Raw genomic sequence first — 17,876 nt, 5'->3', positions numbered from 1 at the left:
ATAATACTCTAATAAATATATATATATATATATATATATATATATATATATATATATATATATATATATATATATATATATATATATATATATATATATATATATATATATATATAATGTTAAAATATTGACTAAGTTCGAATAAGTTGACATGCTTTTAATTTTTATTTTTGCATTTTTTTTAATAAAATTCTTATATGTTGGATTTTATTTGCTTTTAGTTCTTAAAATTAATAGATTATCGTTCGAATTTTAATTTTAGGAATTAAAACAAAAATATTTTAGAATTTTGAGATTATTTTCAAAAATTATATATAAAAAGCGAGAAGAAAATCAAAATCACATCCACGGTCAGTGTAAAAAGTTTCACACTGTCAGTACATCACAATCATCTGGTTGTATTACTTTTTAAATGGTTAAAATAAAAGTTAAAAATTTTAAATAAATCAATGGTTATTATTTACACTGTCAGTATATATCAATTAAATTCTTCACAAAAGAGATCAATTTTTATGCACTGTCAGTGTAAAAAATTTTACACTATCAATACATCACAATCATCTGTTTGTATTACTTTTTAAATGGTTAAAATAAAAGTCAAACATTTTAAATAAATCAATGGTTATTATTAACTGACCGTATAAAAAATCTTTAAAAAAATGTATAATATTTACTTAAAAATTAAAATAAAAAATATATACATTAAAAATAAAATGAATATCCCATTTCCTTTTATATTAAATTGATTTTTTTTCCAAAAATATTGTTGAATACCATCAATATGTGTCTTATAATATAAGAAACCAACATTCTATTGAATTTAATGTATAGGTACATGCATATATACCTACAAACTTTATATATAAATTATACTTGATTTTTTTGACACTTGTAAAAAAATGTTTTATAAATAAGGACTAAGAAGACATAATTGTTCTAGCCATCTCTCTTTCACAATTTTACACTATAGTGTTTCGCTTCTGTTGCTTGTGCAATCAGTAACCATGTCAGTAGCAGAAAAAACCAACATCAACATTCTCATGGTGTCACTGGCCTTACAAGGTCACGTTAACCCCATGTTAAACTTCGCCAAACGCCTCGTTTCAAAGGGTGTTCATGTCACCATAGCCACAACCGAAGAAGGTCGTGCGCGCATGCTCAAAAACACTGACCAGAATTTATCTGACTCAGGTATCCGACTTGAGTTCTTTTCCGACGGTCTCAGCATCGACTTCGACCGCTCTGATACAAAAACTGTAATCAAAACCTCACGTGAAAAGGGTGCTAAAAACCTTTCAAATCTCATTGACAACCTCAGCAAAAACCAAACATTTTCATGTGTTATTGTCACTCCCTTTGTTCCTTGGGCTATTGATGTTGCTGCTGAATATCAAATCCCTTGTGCAGTGCTTTGGATCCAAGCTTCTGCTTGCTATTCGATTTACTATCGTTACTATATGAAGATTGATTCATTTCCCAAGTTGGAGGATCTCAATGAGAAAGTGCATTTACCTGGGCTACCAACCTTAGAGGTAAGAGATCTTCCTTCAATAATTCTTCCTTCTAGTCCTCCTCAGTATGACGAACTTATGGCTGATTTCAGCAAAGCTTTGGATAAAGTGAAATGGGTTTTAGGATCTTCATTTTTTGAAATCGAGGATGAGATAGTGAAATCAATGGATTCACTAACCCCAATTTATCCTATTGGAGCATTGGTTTCACCTTCTTTATTAGGTGAAAAGGAGACAAGTAATGTTAGTGCTGATATGTGGAATGCAGAAAATTCATGCATAGAATGGCTTAATAGTAAACCAAATTCATCGGTTATTTATATATCATTTGGTAGTTTGATTGTGTTGTCGAAAAAACAGATGAGTAATTTAGCTACAGCTTTGAAGAATAGCAGACAGAATTTTCTATGGGTTGTTAAGCTAGAAAATAATGGGAGATTGGCATGGGAGGATCCTGCTTATGAATTACCAAAAGAGTTTTTGGAAGAAACTGAAGGGAGAGTTTTGGTTGTGAAATGGTGTGCACAGACGAAGGTGTTACAGCACCCTGCAGTGGCTTGTTTTATAAGTCATTGTGGCTGGAACTCATTACTTGAGACATTGATAATTGGTGTGCCTGTTATTGCTTACCCTTCTTGGGCTGATCAACCAACTAATGCTATGCTTATTGAGAATGTGTTAAAGAATGGGGTGAGAATTAAAGTTGGAGAAGATGGGGTTGGAAGTGTAGAAGAGATTGAGAGGTGTGTTTATGAGGTTGTGGAAGGGCCTAATGCTGCTGAGTTCAGGAAGAGAGCTTTGGAAATTAAAGAGTCTGCAAAAAAAGCTAGTCAAGATGGTGGTAGTTCTAGTGTTAATATCAATAAGTTTCTCAGTGAATTGAAAGTTATGAATGGTCCAAAGTCCACCAAATTTACGAAAATGGGGAGGCCCTTGTCGACACTATGGAAAGGAATAACAAAAGTCAGATCCTTTTTCTCTAGAATCATTCACCTAGGCTGAATATTACTCGAGTGATAAAATTGAAGTTGATAAAACTGATGAAGTTGAAAATTTTCCTATCATACTTAAGTCGATGGAGCTAACTCTCTAAGTGTTAGAGTGATTTTGAATTAAATTAATTAAGTCTGTAACACAGTAGTATCATCTAAAGTTAAATAAAAAGCATAAATTTCACAACATCTCTCTCTCTCTCTCTCTCTCCTCCTCTCTCTCTCTCTCTCTCTCTCTCTCTCTCTCTCTCTCTCTCTCTCTCTCTCTCTCTCTCCTCCTCTCTCTCTCTCTCTTCTCTCTCCTCTCTCTCTCTCTCTCTCTCTCTCTCTCTCTTCTCTCTCTCTCTCTCTCTCTCTCTCTCTCTCTCTCTCTCTCTCTCTCTCTCTCTCTCTCTCTCTCTCTCTCTCTCTCTCTCTCATATTTATTATATATTATATATATATATATATATATATATATATATATATATATATATATATATATATATATATATATATATATTATATATATATATATATATAAAACAATTACATTCCAGATTTTTATAAAATTAACTTTTATTTAAATAAATAAAAATTAAACTAATGTTATATATTATAGTCGTACCCTACACCTTTCTCCCTTTGCCTCCCACTCGTAGTATAATATATAATTATAGTCACTACCCTACACTTTCTTTCTTTGTCTCCGTCTCGTTTTTAACCGCCATTTCAAACGAAGAAAAGAAACAATTTCTTCACCTTCTCTCTTTGTCTCCGTCTCGTTTTTAACGGCTACTTCAAATGAAGAAAAGAAACAATTTTTGTGTTTTCCATTCGTCGATTGAACTAATTGAGTTTCATTCTTTTTAAAAATTTTAAGTTGTTACTAATTGCCTTAAATTGTTTTTTATTTAAATAAAAATTAATTTTTTTACTAAAAAAATAATAATACATAATAATTTGTATAAAATATAATTATTTACCACTAATTGTTTTTTATATCAATTAAATCTTAAAATTACATATTTATTTTTAATTTTTAAAATATATTAATTTCATTTATAAAAAATAATATTAAATTAATTAAAATTAAACTGCACTTGAATAAATAAATACTACATTATAATTGTAACAAAGAAAAAAAATATATACAATTTTAAAGATCGTTGTAAACAAAAATGGCAAGCCACACACTCAATCAAAATATTCTTTAAATAAATAATATATTTTTGCTTAAAACTATTTTTTATTGATGTTACAATTTGGAAAACATAAGGAGAAAGAAACCTAAATCTTCCATGTCCCACCTTTTTTCCCCTTCTCTTTTCCTTGTTTGCCCTCTTAGGTCACGTCTCAACCACTCACCTCACTTCTCCGACATCCGTCGCCACTTTCAACTCCTTCATCACACATTCGTTGTCTTCGTCGCCACTGATTTCAGATTCTCAGCTGCAACTCTCCTCGATGGCGCATGAAATCCCTCTCTATTTTGAGCGATATTTTAAACAAAATGTGGAATGAAATGCATGTTATGATGAGTATAAAATATAGACGTCTTGTGAATGCATTGAATTACTGACTGAATAATCGTGAATAGACAATCAAAAGCAAATTAATCACTCTCATACCATTTACCCTTGATTCTCAATTATAATTAAAACGCAACAAAGATTTATATGACAACAATACTCTTGATTGTCACCCTCTGAACCTATGAAACATAATGCAATGAAATGAATGATGCACTGAGATTGAGAAATCAAGTCTGTGTATTTCTTAATCAACAAATGACTAAATAAATGTTATCAAGATCAGATAAAATACCGGAAATTCTGACTTTTAATCTAAACCCTAATGAATGCTTTAATTGATGAAATGCACAATAAAATGGATCGATTATGCTATGCTAATGCGGGTGGAAAGTCTTAGGGTAAAATTTAGGATATGATACCAACTTCTTTAGTTTTGGATACAAAGGCTATACCTTTGTTATTCTTTTCTGACCTTTCATTAAAGACATCTCAAAGGTTTGTAGGGAAACAATGATTTCATCAACCTTTATAATCCTTAGGTCCCAAGCTTCTTCAATAGCAATCACTTTTGAAGGTAGAGAAAAACAAGAAAGGGGATGTGAATTGTTTTCACGGGATTTAAAATCTTTTTGCAATAACACACACATAATGAATAATAATAACACAAACGATTTATCCTGGTTCGCTTGAAATTCAAAGCTACTCCAGTCCACCCGACCAAGGTGATTTCGCCTTTAATAAGGACTTAATCCATTAATCTCAATAGATTACAAAATACGTCTAAGAGTTCAACAACCTCTTAGCCCTCTCAAGTCTACAAACAGAAACAAGTCATTTGAGGAATTACAAATAATTTCAAGAATTACAAGTGTTTGGCTAGATGCTTCTAGATAAGCAGTATAAACACACTTTAAGAACAATGAAAGACAACCACACAATGTAGCGGGGTATTCGTTACCATTAGAGATATTGACTAAATCCAAGGTAAACCATACAAGTCGAGTCGCCACCACACTTCTATTTATCCAAAGGAATGGTTAGAAAGCGAACAAAAACCTAAAAGTTTTATCGAATCAAAAACTAGTAAAAATGTCAGAGATCTGGGTAAGGGGGTTGGTTATGCAATGGGAAGGTTTTAAGCACCCAAAACATCCTAGGTACTCCTAGGGAGCCCTTTTCATAAGTGTTGTTCTAGTCTAAAGGGTGTGGGTATATCTAAAGTACTATTTACTAAAAGGAAGGTTAAAAGAAAATGACTCGCAAGGTTGTCGCATCCACTGCCTACGTATCTCATATGAGTATGAGAATCAGAGTCTTCGTAGCTCGGCTACCTATGGATTAAAGAGAAGTGTGCTCGGTAAGACATCGCGTCTTATGCCTACGTATCTCATCTGGAATGAGAATCAGAACAAAACATAGTTCGGCTTAACTACGGGAACAAGGGTCTCGATTGCAACTAGGGCAAGAGAAAGGGAAAGTCTCGATCGCAACGAGGGCGAGAGAAAAGAATCGCAACAAGGGCGAAAACAAACAAGGATTAGTTGTTAGTCGTCAGTCAAAAAACTCGGCAAGACATCGCATCTCGTGCCTACGTATCTCATCTGAACATGAGAATCAGAGTTGTCGTAGTTCAACTAACTAGGGGTTAAGGATTGCCATCTGAACATGGACTTACAAAAGAGGACACCAACTGTGTCAAAGGAGGGTGGGCAGTGTGTTCAACGTCCTAGCAGTAGGTGTCGCAGCTCGCTGAATCGAGTCTTAGGCAGTTACCTCTTTGCAATAGAACGGACTGACATGCCACAAGATCGGAGACGCACAGAAGGTTTAAAAGTGGGGAAGCTCTGGTCTAGAGTTGTCATGCAATATGGACCTATGTGTTAAGATTCACAAAGGGGAACATCTACCTAATGTTAGCATGCAAAGAATAGGGGAATTCTACCTATGTTATCATACAAAGGGTTCTACCTAATGGGTGTTACCTAAACGGAACAAGAGTCGACGGATGGAGCGCGGAGAGGAGTTACAGATAAGGGTAGATGGCGATGCCGGAGGCAATCGACTTACAGGTAGATGGTGATGCCTGAGGCAATCGACTTACAAGAGGATGGATGAATGCGTGCTGGTTCTGTTAAGTTTTGAAAATGATTACTCGACGTTGGATCGAGCTTTTGATCTTATTTTGAAATGGTTATCGGATGTTCGTTTTAATTCTCGTATTAACAGGTGAATAAAGAAATAAAGAAATAAATATTATACACTTTATGGGAGAGGGGTACATTTGTTATGAATGGGGATTTTTCATGGCAAACAAACAATAAGAATATATTCCTCATACATCATACAAGTAGGCCACAGTTATCAATCAGATCGGATAAATAAACAATATATAATCAAACCAAAGAATCAAATAATGGAGCATTTAAATAATGCATGGGAGTATGAACATGTTAAATAATCAAGCAATAGAAAGCATGAATGAGAGAAACAAGTATAAAAGATAACAGATGAATCAAACAAATGAAAATATGCACACGAAGGATCCACTGAATAATTTAATCAGGAAATGAGGTAAGGACCAAATAAAATCAAGGTAAAAGGCCTCTAATACATGGAATATGAGATGAACAAGAGAGGATCAAAAGATCTCTTAAATTGCCATAAGCAATCCCTAAGTCAAACATCGATCATAAAGAAGTCAACTGAAAATTCAAGTCAACTTAAAAAATAACAAATAAATAGAAAATTAATCAAGAAAATCATGAAAACTTAAACTAAATAAGGTGGGGTCAGGACATCATCATCCCCCAAAAAGATTTTAAAAATAATGAAAATTGGCACGTGAATTAATTAAAACAAAACATAGGTCAAACCAAAAGTCAATTAATAAGACTAGGTTAGAAATGAATCAAGAATAAATAGTAAATTAATCAAGAAAATTATGAAAAATTAAATTAAATAAGGTGGGGTCAGGACATCATCATCCCCAAAAAGATTTTAAAAATAATGAAAATTGGCATGTGAATTAATTAAAACAAAACATAGGTCAAACCAAAAGTCAATTAATAAGACTAGGTTAGAAATAAATCAAGAATAAATAGTAAATTAATCAAGAAAATTATGAAAAATTAAACTAAATAGGGTAGGGTCAGGACATCATCATCCTCCAAAAAGATTTTAAAAATAATGAAAATTGGTACGTGAATTAATTAAAATAAAATAGAAGTCAAATTAAAAGTCAACCAACCAAACTAGGTCAAAAATAAATCCAAAATAAATAGTAAATTAATCAAGAAAATTATGAAAAATTAAAATAAATCACATGGGGTCAGGACATCATCATCCCCGAAAAAGATTTTAAAAATAATGAAAATTGGTACATGAATTAGTTAAAATAAAACAGAAGTCAAATTAAAAGTCAACCAACCAAGCTAGGTCAAAAATAAATCCAAAATAAATTGAAAATGTGAAATAAAATTCCAAGAAAAGGTCAGGTTGACCATGAGATAGTGGTCAACCTTCATCCCGAAAATCAAATGCTAACAATAATTTTAAGTCATAAAAATAAAATCAAGAAAAAAAGTGTGTTAAAATGGACCATTTAGAATAAATAATAAAAATAAGATATTAATATTAAAAAAATCCGAAAATAAAAATTATATAAAATTAAATAAAACGTTAAGAAAAGTGAAAAATATTTTTGGGTAATTTTATGGACGAAGAAAATATTTTTAATAAGAAAAAGCAATATGAAAATGGAAGGATTAATGGTGATGAACATGGTAAGCAAGCATAGATATATCAAAACATGGTCATGGAAGAGATGATTACCTAATGGAAAATAGAAGTGGAATGGAATCTGATTTGTGATGAAGCTTTGCCTCCTTGCCACGAAATTCCAATGCTCCCTTAGGGTTAGGGTTTCAGCTTCTTAAATAGGGTGGATTAGGTGTTCTCATGGGCTTTTTAATAAGTGATTTATTCATAGGAATAAAAGTTTGAAGTAAGGTGTAAAATGTTGTTATTTTGGGTCAAACTTAAGTGAATGGATGTCCAATGCATGGCCAAAAGAGGCAAAAAAACGTGATTGGTTTGTGCAGCATGCTTAGAAAATCTCATTGGGCCAGCCAGACCCAAAATCTGCCTAGAAAATCAAGTCATGGTGCCCACTTTAAATGAATGTATCTTTCAAACCATGGATCCAAATGAGATGATTCCAAAAGGATGTGAAAGAGGACATGGCAAGGTACAATTGTTGTGAATAAAGTGTTTTCAAATAATGCCTTGAAGTGCAAGAAAACTGGCCAAGAAGTCTTGACAAATTTTGAAGATTTTGGACTTAGAAATTTTTCTAAGTGTCCTAAAAAAATGTCTCACTTTGACTAAGAATAACTTTCTCAATTCTAATCCAAATGGAGCAAAATTTATATCTCTAAAAAGCTTGGAACCAGAGGAACAAATTGCATGTTGGAGAAATTTTTAAATAGAGCTTTTATCTTGATGCAATATGGGCTTAAAGTGAGTGCAACGATCATGAAAACTTGCCCTAAATGGAAAGTCAACCATTTCCAAATTAAATAACTTTTCCAATTCCTGATTAAATGATGAATCCATGATCCAACCTTGATCAAATTTCACATGTAGGATCCTCTAGGAATGGATTTTGAGATTCCACTCTCAAAATGTCAGGAGTTAACTTTTCTGGCCCCACAGCTGACTTTTCCCAAACTGTCTTATCCCCGATTCCATTAATCAATTGAAGCACTTCTAGCTCAAATAAAGAGCTGATTTTTTGTATGTAGACCCTTGTGGACATATGGAGGGCCATGGAAAAGAGTTTCACCTAAAGAATCAGAAATAAACTGATTTTATACCAAACCCTAGTTTTAGGGCAAAATGATCAAGAACTGATTGCACTGATTGCCAATGGATCTTTCTGAGATAATTGTGAATCTTCCTAGGCCAAGACGCCTCTCTAATCATGACACGGATGAGATCCTCTACTTCCAACCAAACATTGTCTGTTGCAGGTAGCCATGAAACCCTAATTTCTGATTAAATCCAGATGAACACTCTGATAGCTTTAAATCCTTCACTGGTGAACTGAGGACCATAATAAGATACTTGGACCCCCCTGAGACCCTTGAGACTTGTATACCTAGAAAATGAAGTCAAATTCTCAATCTTGCTTTGTGTGGGCTCCTTCTGTTAAGGAGTGATCGATCAAAACCTGATCTCCATGTCACTAATGCAGTATGCAATGAGTATGACCTAGTATGATGCTAATGAAGTGTGAAACATAATCCCATGCTTCCAAGAAAAATGAAGGGTAAATTTTGGGGTATTACACACAATATTGAGCAACAACTCTTGTATGGAAGATATTTCTTGCAATAATAGCGGTGAAGAATATTTAGAGTATGAGAATGTTATTGTATCGGTGTTGTGTAAACAAGTTAATAGGGGGCCTTTATATAGCACTTGAGATGATACCGTTGGGGGAAATCAATAGAGATTTCGTGCAAGCTGTGCAAGTTAAAGGTAGTAAATTTCTTGTCCTTTCCATAGAAGTCTTGGAGTATAATCTATTATTTCCTTAAAAATAATTGTACTGTAATTTGAATGCTTCCAGCTTAAGTTTCTGATCAGGTGATATCTGATGACGTGTTTCTGAGCATGTGTTAGAGTGAGCATGATCAGAGTGTTCAGAGTTAGAGTCTTCAGATATCTCTTGTAAAATCTTAAGAATCAGAGCTTGGACTTCAGGGTCATATTCTTCAAGTGATTGCTCCTCAGATGTATTCTATTCAGAGTCAGATCTGATTTCTCTTTGTGCTGGGTCAGCGTTTCTAGGCTATCCAGATGCTAGATATTTGTTTTGATCAGAGTCATCTTAACTTAGAATCCTGCACACTTAAGAAAATTATTATGGTACCAAATTGTTTCATTCTTTGTTATCATCAAAACTTGGAGATATATTGCAGAATTAGAATCTTGTTCTAACAATCTCCCCCTTTTTGATGATGACAAAACTTAGAATTTTGATGAAACACTAAGTACTTTCAGCTTCTTCCTTCGCCAGACGAGCCTCTAGTTTTTCCTTAGCAATGATGCAGCGCTGTTGACTAATGACTATGTAGAATGCACGCTCCTCGGCATCTGATCTGCCATCTCAATTAATGAGGGAGATCAGATGGTCCACGTAATTTAGATTTTCTGAACTTTTATTTTAATTGCATTATTTTCGATAATTCATATTAAACTCAATATTGGTCCAAAAAATATGGGACTTTCACCAAAAAATTTCAAATATTTTTCTCTTTCATATTCTGAATGAAAATTATTTTTTGGATCATTATTAATATTTTTCAAGAATTAATTAATTTTAAATTTGTTTTTAATTGTTTAAAAACATTTTTAAATGTCCAAAAATTATGATTTTTTTTCTCCAAGGTCCTTTGACCTTGTTTGACCTATGATAAATCTCATGGCCATTTCTTTGGTGTTTTGATGAGATTTTAGGAATTGGACAAACCATATTTGATTTAAATGCACTATTTTATTATTTTTAATTGAATAAATGTCAATTAAATTTTGTTGACCATTTGTATTGACTTGGTTGAGTTTGCTTATTGTTGTTGGGCCTTGGTCAAGGTTGATTTGACTTTGTCAAGTTAATATCATTGGATTTAGGGGATTGATGAAATGTACATTCCATCTCCCAAAATGAATGAATGATATTAATTTGGTAAAAGTCCTCCTTTGACCAATTTGTGATCTCATTCATCCCCTTCCCACTTCATCTCATTCCTCTTCTTTATTCATTCATTTCCATTTGGCCTATGACATCTCAAAGTCCTAATGCTAGTTGATTGAAAAATTGACATGAGTATGAATGAGATTAGGCCACACCTTTTGCATATTTTTTTGTGTGTGATATGTTTCATGAGCATAGTTCATAATACTATGTCTCCAACATGCATTAACACCAAAATTCTATTGCCCGACCTCAAATAGTTGTGACTTCTACATAAGTCCAATTACGATTGCTTAACATAGCGCTAAATTTGTGACATAAAAGGCATAAGCATTCTAGTTAGTGAGATTGTAAGTCTCCCCTCTTTCATGGTATTGTGTGGAAACCTGGCCTTCTTTCCTTCCTTTGGAAGATGTTTTGGTTCAAGGGTACATGCTTGTGATAAGTGGGTTGAGTGTTCTCCAAAGAATGCCTTGAAATGAAAAACAAAACAGATATTAACTCCTAACCTACTAACTACTAACTTTTAATTTCAAGCTTTTACTTTAATGCAATTTACTTTTAGCACTCTATTTCATTTGCCATTATTCATATCATTCTAATTGTGTATGTTAATGCAATTTTCACTTTGTCCATTTGGACCATATTGTGTGATATATTTTGTTTGCATATACTTTGCTTGTTTGTGTGGTCCTTGATCATTAATGTACATAATAACAACAAAAACCCTAAAAAACTTTTGAATGGACTGTTGGCTTGATCTTGGACAAATGGACTTAGAGTCTAGGCAACCTCCTTTGCTAATGGACTTGGCCAATGCTAACTTGTTGAAGAACCAAGTGCTTGCAATTTGAAATTCATCTGATACATCTTTGAAGATCTCTCTAAGATTCATCTACAACATGATCATGGTGTAGCTGTTATTTTGAACCTATGACTTGTGGAATTCATCTGTTGCATGGGCCATCTTGAAGAAAATCATGAAATGGATAAGCTGGGATGAGGCCATCTTTATTTGATGCCTTGCTCTTCAAGATGTTATAATTGTGCATTTGTGTGTTGTTTGGTTCTAAAAAGTCCAAGGGAATTCTGGGTTTCTATTGACATATTTGTCTATTGGATTGTTACCCATTTGGTCAGATCTTTTCAACTCTAAACTTTTAATTTTGTGTATAGGATAGTCTCTTCATCTTCTCCCCATTTCTTTAATTTCAAAATTTCTCCCTCTATTTTTAAAAATCTTCTTTGTGTGAACTACTTTTGTTCTAAACTTTGACCACTTTTGCAAAAGATAGAAACTTTAGCCTTATGCCATTGCATTTTCAAACTTATTTTCTTAAATCAAACTTGTAAATAAACTTAACTATATTTGACTTAAACTTTCAAAAAAGCCAAAAAGAACTAACTCATTCAAACCATTTTTAGGCCTTTGTGCCTTTCAAACTTAATTTTTGTCAAAACAATGCACCCATTTTGAAATTTGTATCACGAACTACGAGGTTTTGATCCCTCATTTTTATGTTGGTACATAGGCACAAGACCGAAGGTTTTGTCAAACACAAAAATATAATTAATGAATTCTTTTCTCATCCCCCCATTCTATTTGTTTGTAAACATCACTTTATACTAAATACATATGCACACAAAAAGGGCTTCCTAGAAGTACCTAGGACACTTTGGCTGCTAACACCTTCCCTCTGTGTAACCAACCCCCTTACCTATAATCTATGACTTTTTATTAGTTTTGATTTGAAAACTTTTTACTTTTTGGGTTTTGTTCGTACTTTTTCCATTTTCCCTTGGAAACAATAAAAGCGCGGTGGCGACTCTTGTTATTTGATCTCTAGCTTGTCAATAGCTTGATGATCATGAATTTCCCGCTACAGAGATCACCAAGCACATTTGGTTGTATCATACTTTATTTTTATTTGTTTACTAACCAAAATACCAAAAATATGTCCGTGTATATCTTTGTTTTTTTTGTAGGTAGTATGTGCATCCACCTGTGCCCTATTAAGCTCACAACTAGGGTTTGAGACCCTCATGACAAGAGATCAATCCAATAATGGTCCACATTGGTTATAAACATCATATATGGATCACCATGATCTTAATTTATCATTTTGATCAAGAATTCATCAAGAGTTTGAAGCTTGTTTTCCTCGGAAGCCCTAATTCATCTAGGTATCTTATGTGACTTCCTCAGTAAGTTTCTTCAACAATTGGTCAAATAAATCAAGGGATACTTTATTATACATCATATTATGCATATATGATCCTCCGTGAGTCACAAAGATTAACATAACTTCAAGTTTGCAAGTTGGTTCAAGGAGGTTGACCAGAGAAAGTCAACTAGTCAAAACTGATGTTCCATAGACCCTATCTCCTACAATTTTTGTCATATGAAAATGATTCCAAGAGAAACGTTACTACTTATGACATTCTAAACAACTTTCATGTTGACATCAAGAGCTAGTTTTGCTTGGAAAGTCATTGCGTATGGTGAAAGATTATAGGTCATTTTGTATGTGCCCTAGTTATGAGGTCAACTTCCGAGGACCATAACTTGCTCAATTTTTATGATATTAATGCCATCCAAGTTTCATGATCAACTTAAATATGCCTTATAAAATTTTTATTCTTTGATAAATGTCAAATTCAACTTGCAAGGGCATGTGCCAAGAGGAAACATTATAGGTCATTTTGGGCTATCATCGTTGAACAAGCAAGTTTCCTCAACTTCTAAAATGCATAAATCCCCCATGCCAAATCCAAATGATGTAAAACTTATGACCAACTTGAACCGGGATGAAAGAGATACAACTTTGGTGAATAAACCATTTTCATTTGGAGCTCATAACAAAAGTTATTCAAGGTGGAAGAAGTGGTCATTTGACTTTGTACTTAGAAAATGTTTAACTATGTTTGATTTATCCAACTTCCACATTAAACTTCACCGTGATCCAAGCTACAAATGGAAAAAATTTCAACATAAAAGTTGTTCCCCTTGATGTCATCTTTCCAAAAAGTCTAAGATCACTTCATTTGGACAAGAATTGAGGAACTTGCGTATGGTTCCTTTGTTGCATTTATTTTGCCAAGTTTTGAATTCAATTGATCATTTCTTTTTGCATGCTTACATGTGATGATTTCAGTATCCATTATACACGAGTTAGAGTGGGATTGCATCATGGTTTGGGCCTAAATCAATGCACATGCATCAATGCACCAATGTTTCTATTTTTGGCCAAATTTGAAAAGGGTGCAAAACTGAATTCGATAGCCTATATATACAATTGCATTGCCTCGAGATCAGTACACACACATTGCCTAAGCCTTGCCAAGCCATCCCAGAACCCTACACCATAGAATAACTTGAGGATTTCTTTGGAATCGAGTTTGAATTTCACCTTCTGTTTTAAGATTCAAACTTCAAGGATTTATTGTCCTTTTCATCTCAATTGGTCATTTCAAGCAAGAGGAGGAAGAACCAAGTGAATTCAGATCAAGATCAAGCCAAATCATAGCTACCTGAAGGTGAATTTTCATAAGCTTTGAGCCTTCGATTCTCTCTCAATTCTTCACCATTCTCTTTGGTTATTGGTTGTCTGAAGTCCAAGCAATGTAGGCAACAAGATTCAGTTGCTTTGAGGTTAAATCGAAGCAACTTAGATCATGCACCTCAAATTTCAAATCCATGTATCTTTCAATATACTTAGAATTGGAAGAAATGGATGCTAGATTCGAGCTCTTGAGCATTTTTCCTTTAAAATGATGTCCTTACTTTTTATTTTGGTGGTGGTTAATGGTGGACCAGTCCGGTGAGGTCCACCGGAGAAGACAACCGGAGCTAGGGCTCTGATGATGTGTTGGCAAGGTTCCAACCCTCTGATCTCATGTCGACGTTTTAATCTCAACCCTCCTTTCTGATTACCACGCGTGTACACGCGTTGACTGTGGCATATGATGGGAGCGCACACTTGGTCATCAGATATGCCACCTCAATTAATGAGGGAGATCTGATAGCCCTTGTTTTTTTTTTAATTTTAATTTCTGAATTTTCATTTAATCCCTTTATTTTATTTTATTCATAGAAATTTCATTTTTAATCCAAAAAATATGGGACTTTCACCAAAAATCTTTAAATATTTCTATCTTTCATATATTGAATTAAAATTATTTTTTGGGTTAATTTTGGTATTTTTCATGAATTAAATGTTTTTGAACATAATTTTAATTGTCTTAAAATACTTCTGACTTTCTAAAAATCATAATTTTTCTTGTCTAAGGTCCTTTGACCTTGTTTGACCTAGGATAAATCCCTTGGCCATTTATTTGGTGTTTTGAAGGGATTTGAGGTTTTGTCCATATTAAAATGCATTTTAATTCACTTTTAATTTGATTTTTAATTTATTAAATGTTTAAAAATTATGTTAATCCATTTTTATGGTCTTGTGATGTTTGACTTTCTGTTTGGGCCTTGGTCATGGTTGATTTGACTTTTGTTTGATCAAAACCATTGTACTTAGGGGATTGATGAAATATACATTTCATCTCCCAAAATGAATGGATGATATTGATCAGATGAAATTCCTATCATGATCAATTTGTGTTCCTATTTCCCCCTCCCTCTTCATCTTCATTCCTATTATTCCCCATTCCCTTATTTGACCAGTGATTTCTCTAATGTCTAAATACTAATTGATTCATCAATGACCTTGTGTCAGATGAATCAATACAAGTTTGACTGAGATAGGTCCTTCCCATTTTATTTTAGTGTGTGGTATGTTTTAGGATTTTGGTTCTTTGTACCAAATCTCTAACATGCATTAATACCTATATTTTTTTGCCCGACCTCAGATAGTTGTGACTTCTACATAAGTCCAATTATGATTGCTTAACATAGAGCTAAATTTGACCTTCAAGGCATAACATTCTAGTAAGTGAGATTGTAAGTCTCTCATTCTTCATGGCATTGTGTCGAAACTTGACCTTTTATCCATTCATGAGAGCTAGTGGCATACTTGTTGATTTATCCAAGTTGGATCCCTTCTCGTGGATGATGTCTTGGTTCAAGGATTCATACTTGTGAATAAATGGTTGAGTATTCTCCAAAGAATGACTTAATCAATTAAAAGTCATCACTAACATTTGACTAACACTTGACTAACTTTTATTCATTTTGATTTTACTTTCAAGTCATTTACATTATGCACTTTAAATTTCAGTACATTTACCATTCATTGCCATTTCACATTTCATGCAACTTGTTTATGTTTTAAGTCATTTTCACTTTGCTCATTTGAGTCATATCTTGTGACTGTATGTATTGTTTGTTTGTCTTTCTTTTGTTTGTGGTCTTAGGACCTTAAAACATTTAATAACAACAAAAACCCTAAAAAACATTTGTTGGACTGTTGGGATTTGATCTGGACTTTTTGACTTAGAATTAGGCAACATTCTCTGTGCTAAAGGACTTGGCCAATGCCAACATTTGAGACTGAGCTATCTTTGACTATGCCTTCATATGACGCAAGACCTTGGATCTCTTTGATTCATCTGATACTCTGTCTTTATGCTTAATTGTTATTTTGTTATTATTGTCTATGTCTGGTATTTTGTTCTGAGTTGATCAAGGAATATTTCATTTGCTACATTGAAAGATATTGAAGGCTGCTATCTATTAGAATGCCTGCTTGGATATTATGGCTATCTTTATTTGATGCCTTGATCTTTACATGATGTTTGTATATTGCTTATTGCTTATTGCTTATTTCTTGTCAAAGTCCAAAGGAAAATGGGTTTCTATATGACATTCTTGTCTGTTGGATTGCATCCCATTGGTCAGATCTTTTTAACTCTTAACTTTTAATTTTTGCTTAGGATAGTCTCTTAATCTCCTCCCACTTCTTAAATTTTAAAATCTTTCCCTCTTTTCAAAAACTTTCTTTGCTTGTTATTTCAAACTTAGACATATTCTAATGATTAGAAACTTTGGCCTTATGCCATTAAATTTTGAAACTTTTTCTTAAATCAAACTTGTAAATAAACTTAACCATATTGACTTAAATTTCAAAAGACAAAAAGAAATAACAACCTCATTCAAATGTTTGGCCTTTTTGTGCCCTTTTCTTTGTTAAAATTAATTCACCAACTTCTTTGAAATTTTTACCACGAACTACGAGGTTTTGATCCCTCATTTTCATGTTGGTATGTAGGCATAAGACCAAAGGTCTTGTCAAACAAAAAAATATAAATAATGAATTATTTTCTCATCCCCTCTCTATATATTTTATCAAACATCATTTATACCAATACTTTGGGTGCTAACACCTTTCCTCTATGTAACCAACTCCTTACCTGTAATCTCTGGCATTTTATTAGTTTTGATTTGAAAACTTCTTATCTTTAGGTTTTGTTCAAATTTTTCCCTTTTCCTTTGGAAACAATAAAAGCGCGTCGATGACTTTAGTTTTATTTAAGTTAAGCGTATCCATAACTTGATGGTCATGAATTTACCGCTACAGGGAACCCTCGAGGGGCTTAAACATGTGTCATAAAGGAAAGACATTGTTCAAAAATTACAAAAGTCACATCACCATTGATGGCCAACAACAAACATAAAAAAAATTAAACATCGTGATGCTCGTCTTCCCGAGCCTCGTGGGTCGAGTTTTTGATCACCACGTAATTTAAAACCTCTTCTTCAGGGGAAGCTTCTTCCATGTCCACCAGGTGGCCCTCCACCACAGTCTTAAAAAAGTACATATTTGACACATCCAAGTCATACACGATGCATAAAGCTTGGGCTTTGGCTCTCTCAAAAGCCTCATCGCCAGATGAGAGCAACTCTACCTGGGCATCTTGCAAAGACTTCTTTAATATATTGTTAAGAACCCGAGCTTGCTTTACTTATTGGGTCAAACCAGAATTTGGCGCTTCTAGATCCGAGCACTTGAACTTACCAGTCTCCTTTTGATTTGTCATTTTCGACAACTAGGACTCTGAGGTATCATTTCGCTTCTTCATCTCTAACACCTGTTTGTTCAGCTCCTCCACCTTGTTGAGCTGGAACTTTAATTCATCGTTCTACTGGGTCATA

General features: G+C 33.4%; 1 protein-coding gene across 1 annotated transcript; it reads left to right on the top strand.

Moving 5' to 3' along the window:
- Positions 1–950: 950 nt before the first annotated feature.
- Positions 951–2,670, top strand: LOC127135322 (UDP-glycosyltransferase 84B2-like). The gene has a single exon (XM_051062061.1). The coding sequence runs from the start codon at positions 1,005–1,007 to the stop codon at positions 2,511–2,513; it is 1,509 nt and encodes a 502-aa protein (XP_050918018.1). The 5' UTR covers positions 951–1,004; the 3' UTR covers positions 2,514–2,670.
- Positions 2,671–17,876: the final 15,206 nt, after the last annotated feature.

This window comes from Lathyrus oleraceus, chromosome 4, assembly GCF_024323335.1.
Source record: "Lathyrus oleraceus cultivar Zhongwan6 chromosome 4, CAAS_Psat_ZW6_1.0, whole genome shotgun sequence".
NCBI classification, from domain to species: Eukaryota; Viridiplantae; Streptophyta; class Magnoliopsida; order Fabales; family Fabaceae; genus Lathyrus; species Lathyrus oleraceus.
Note: the sequence above shows the minus strand (reverse complement) of the source record. Positions and strands in the feature narration are given on the sequence as shown.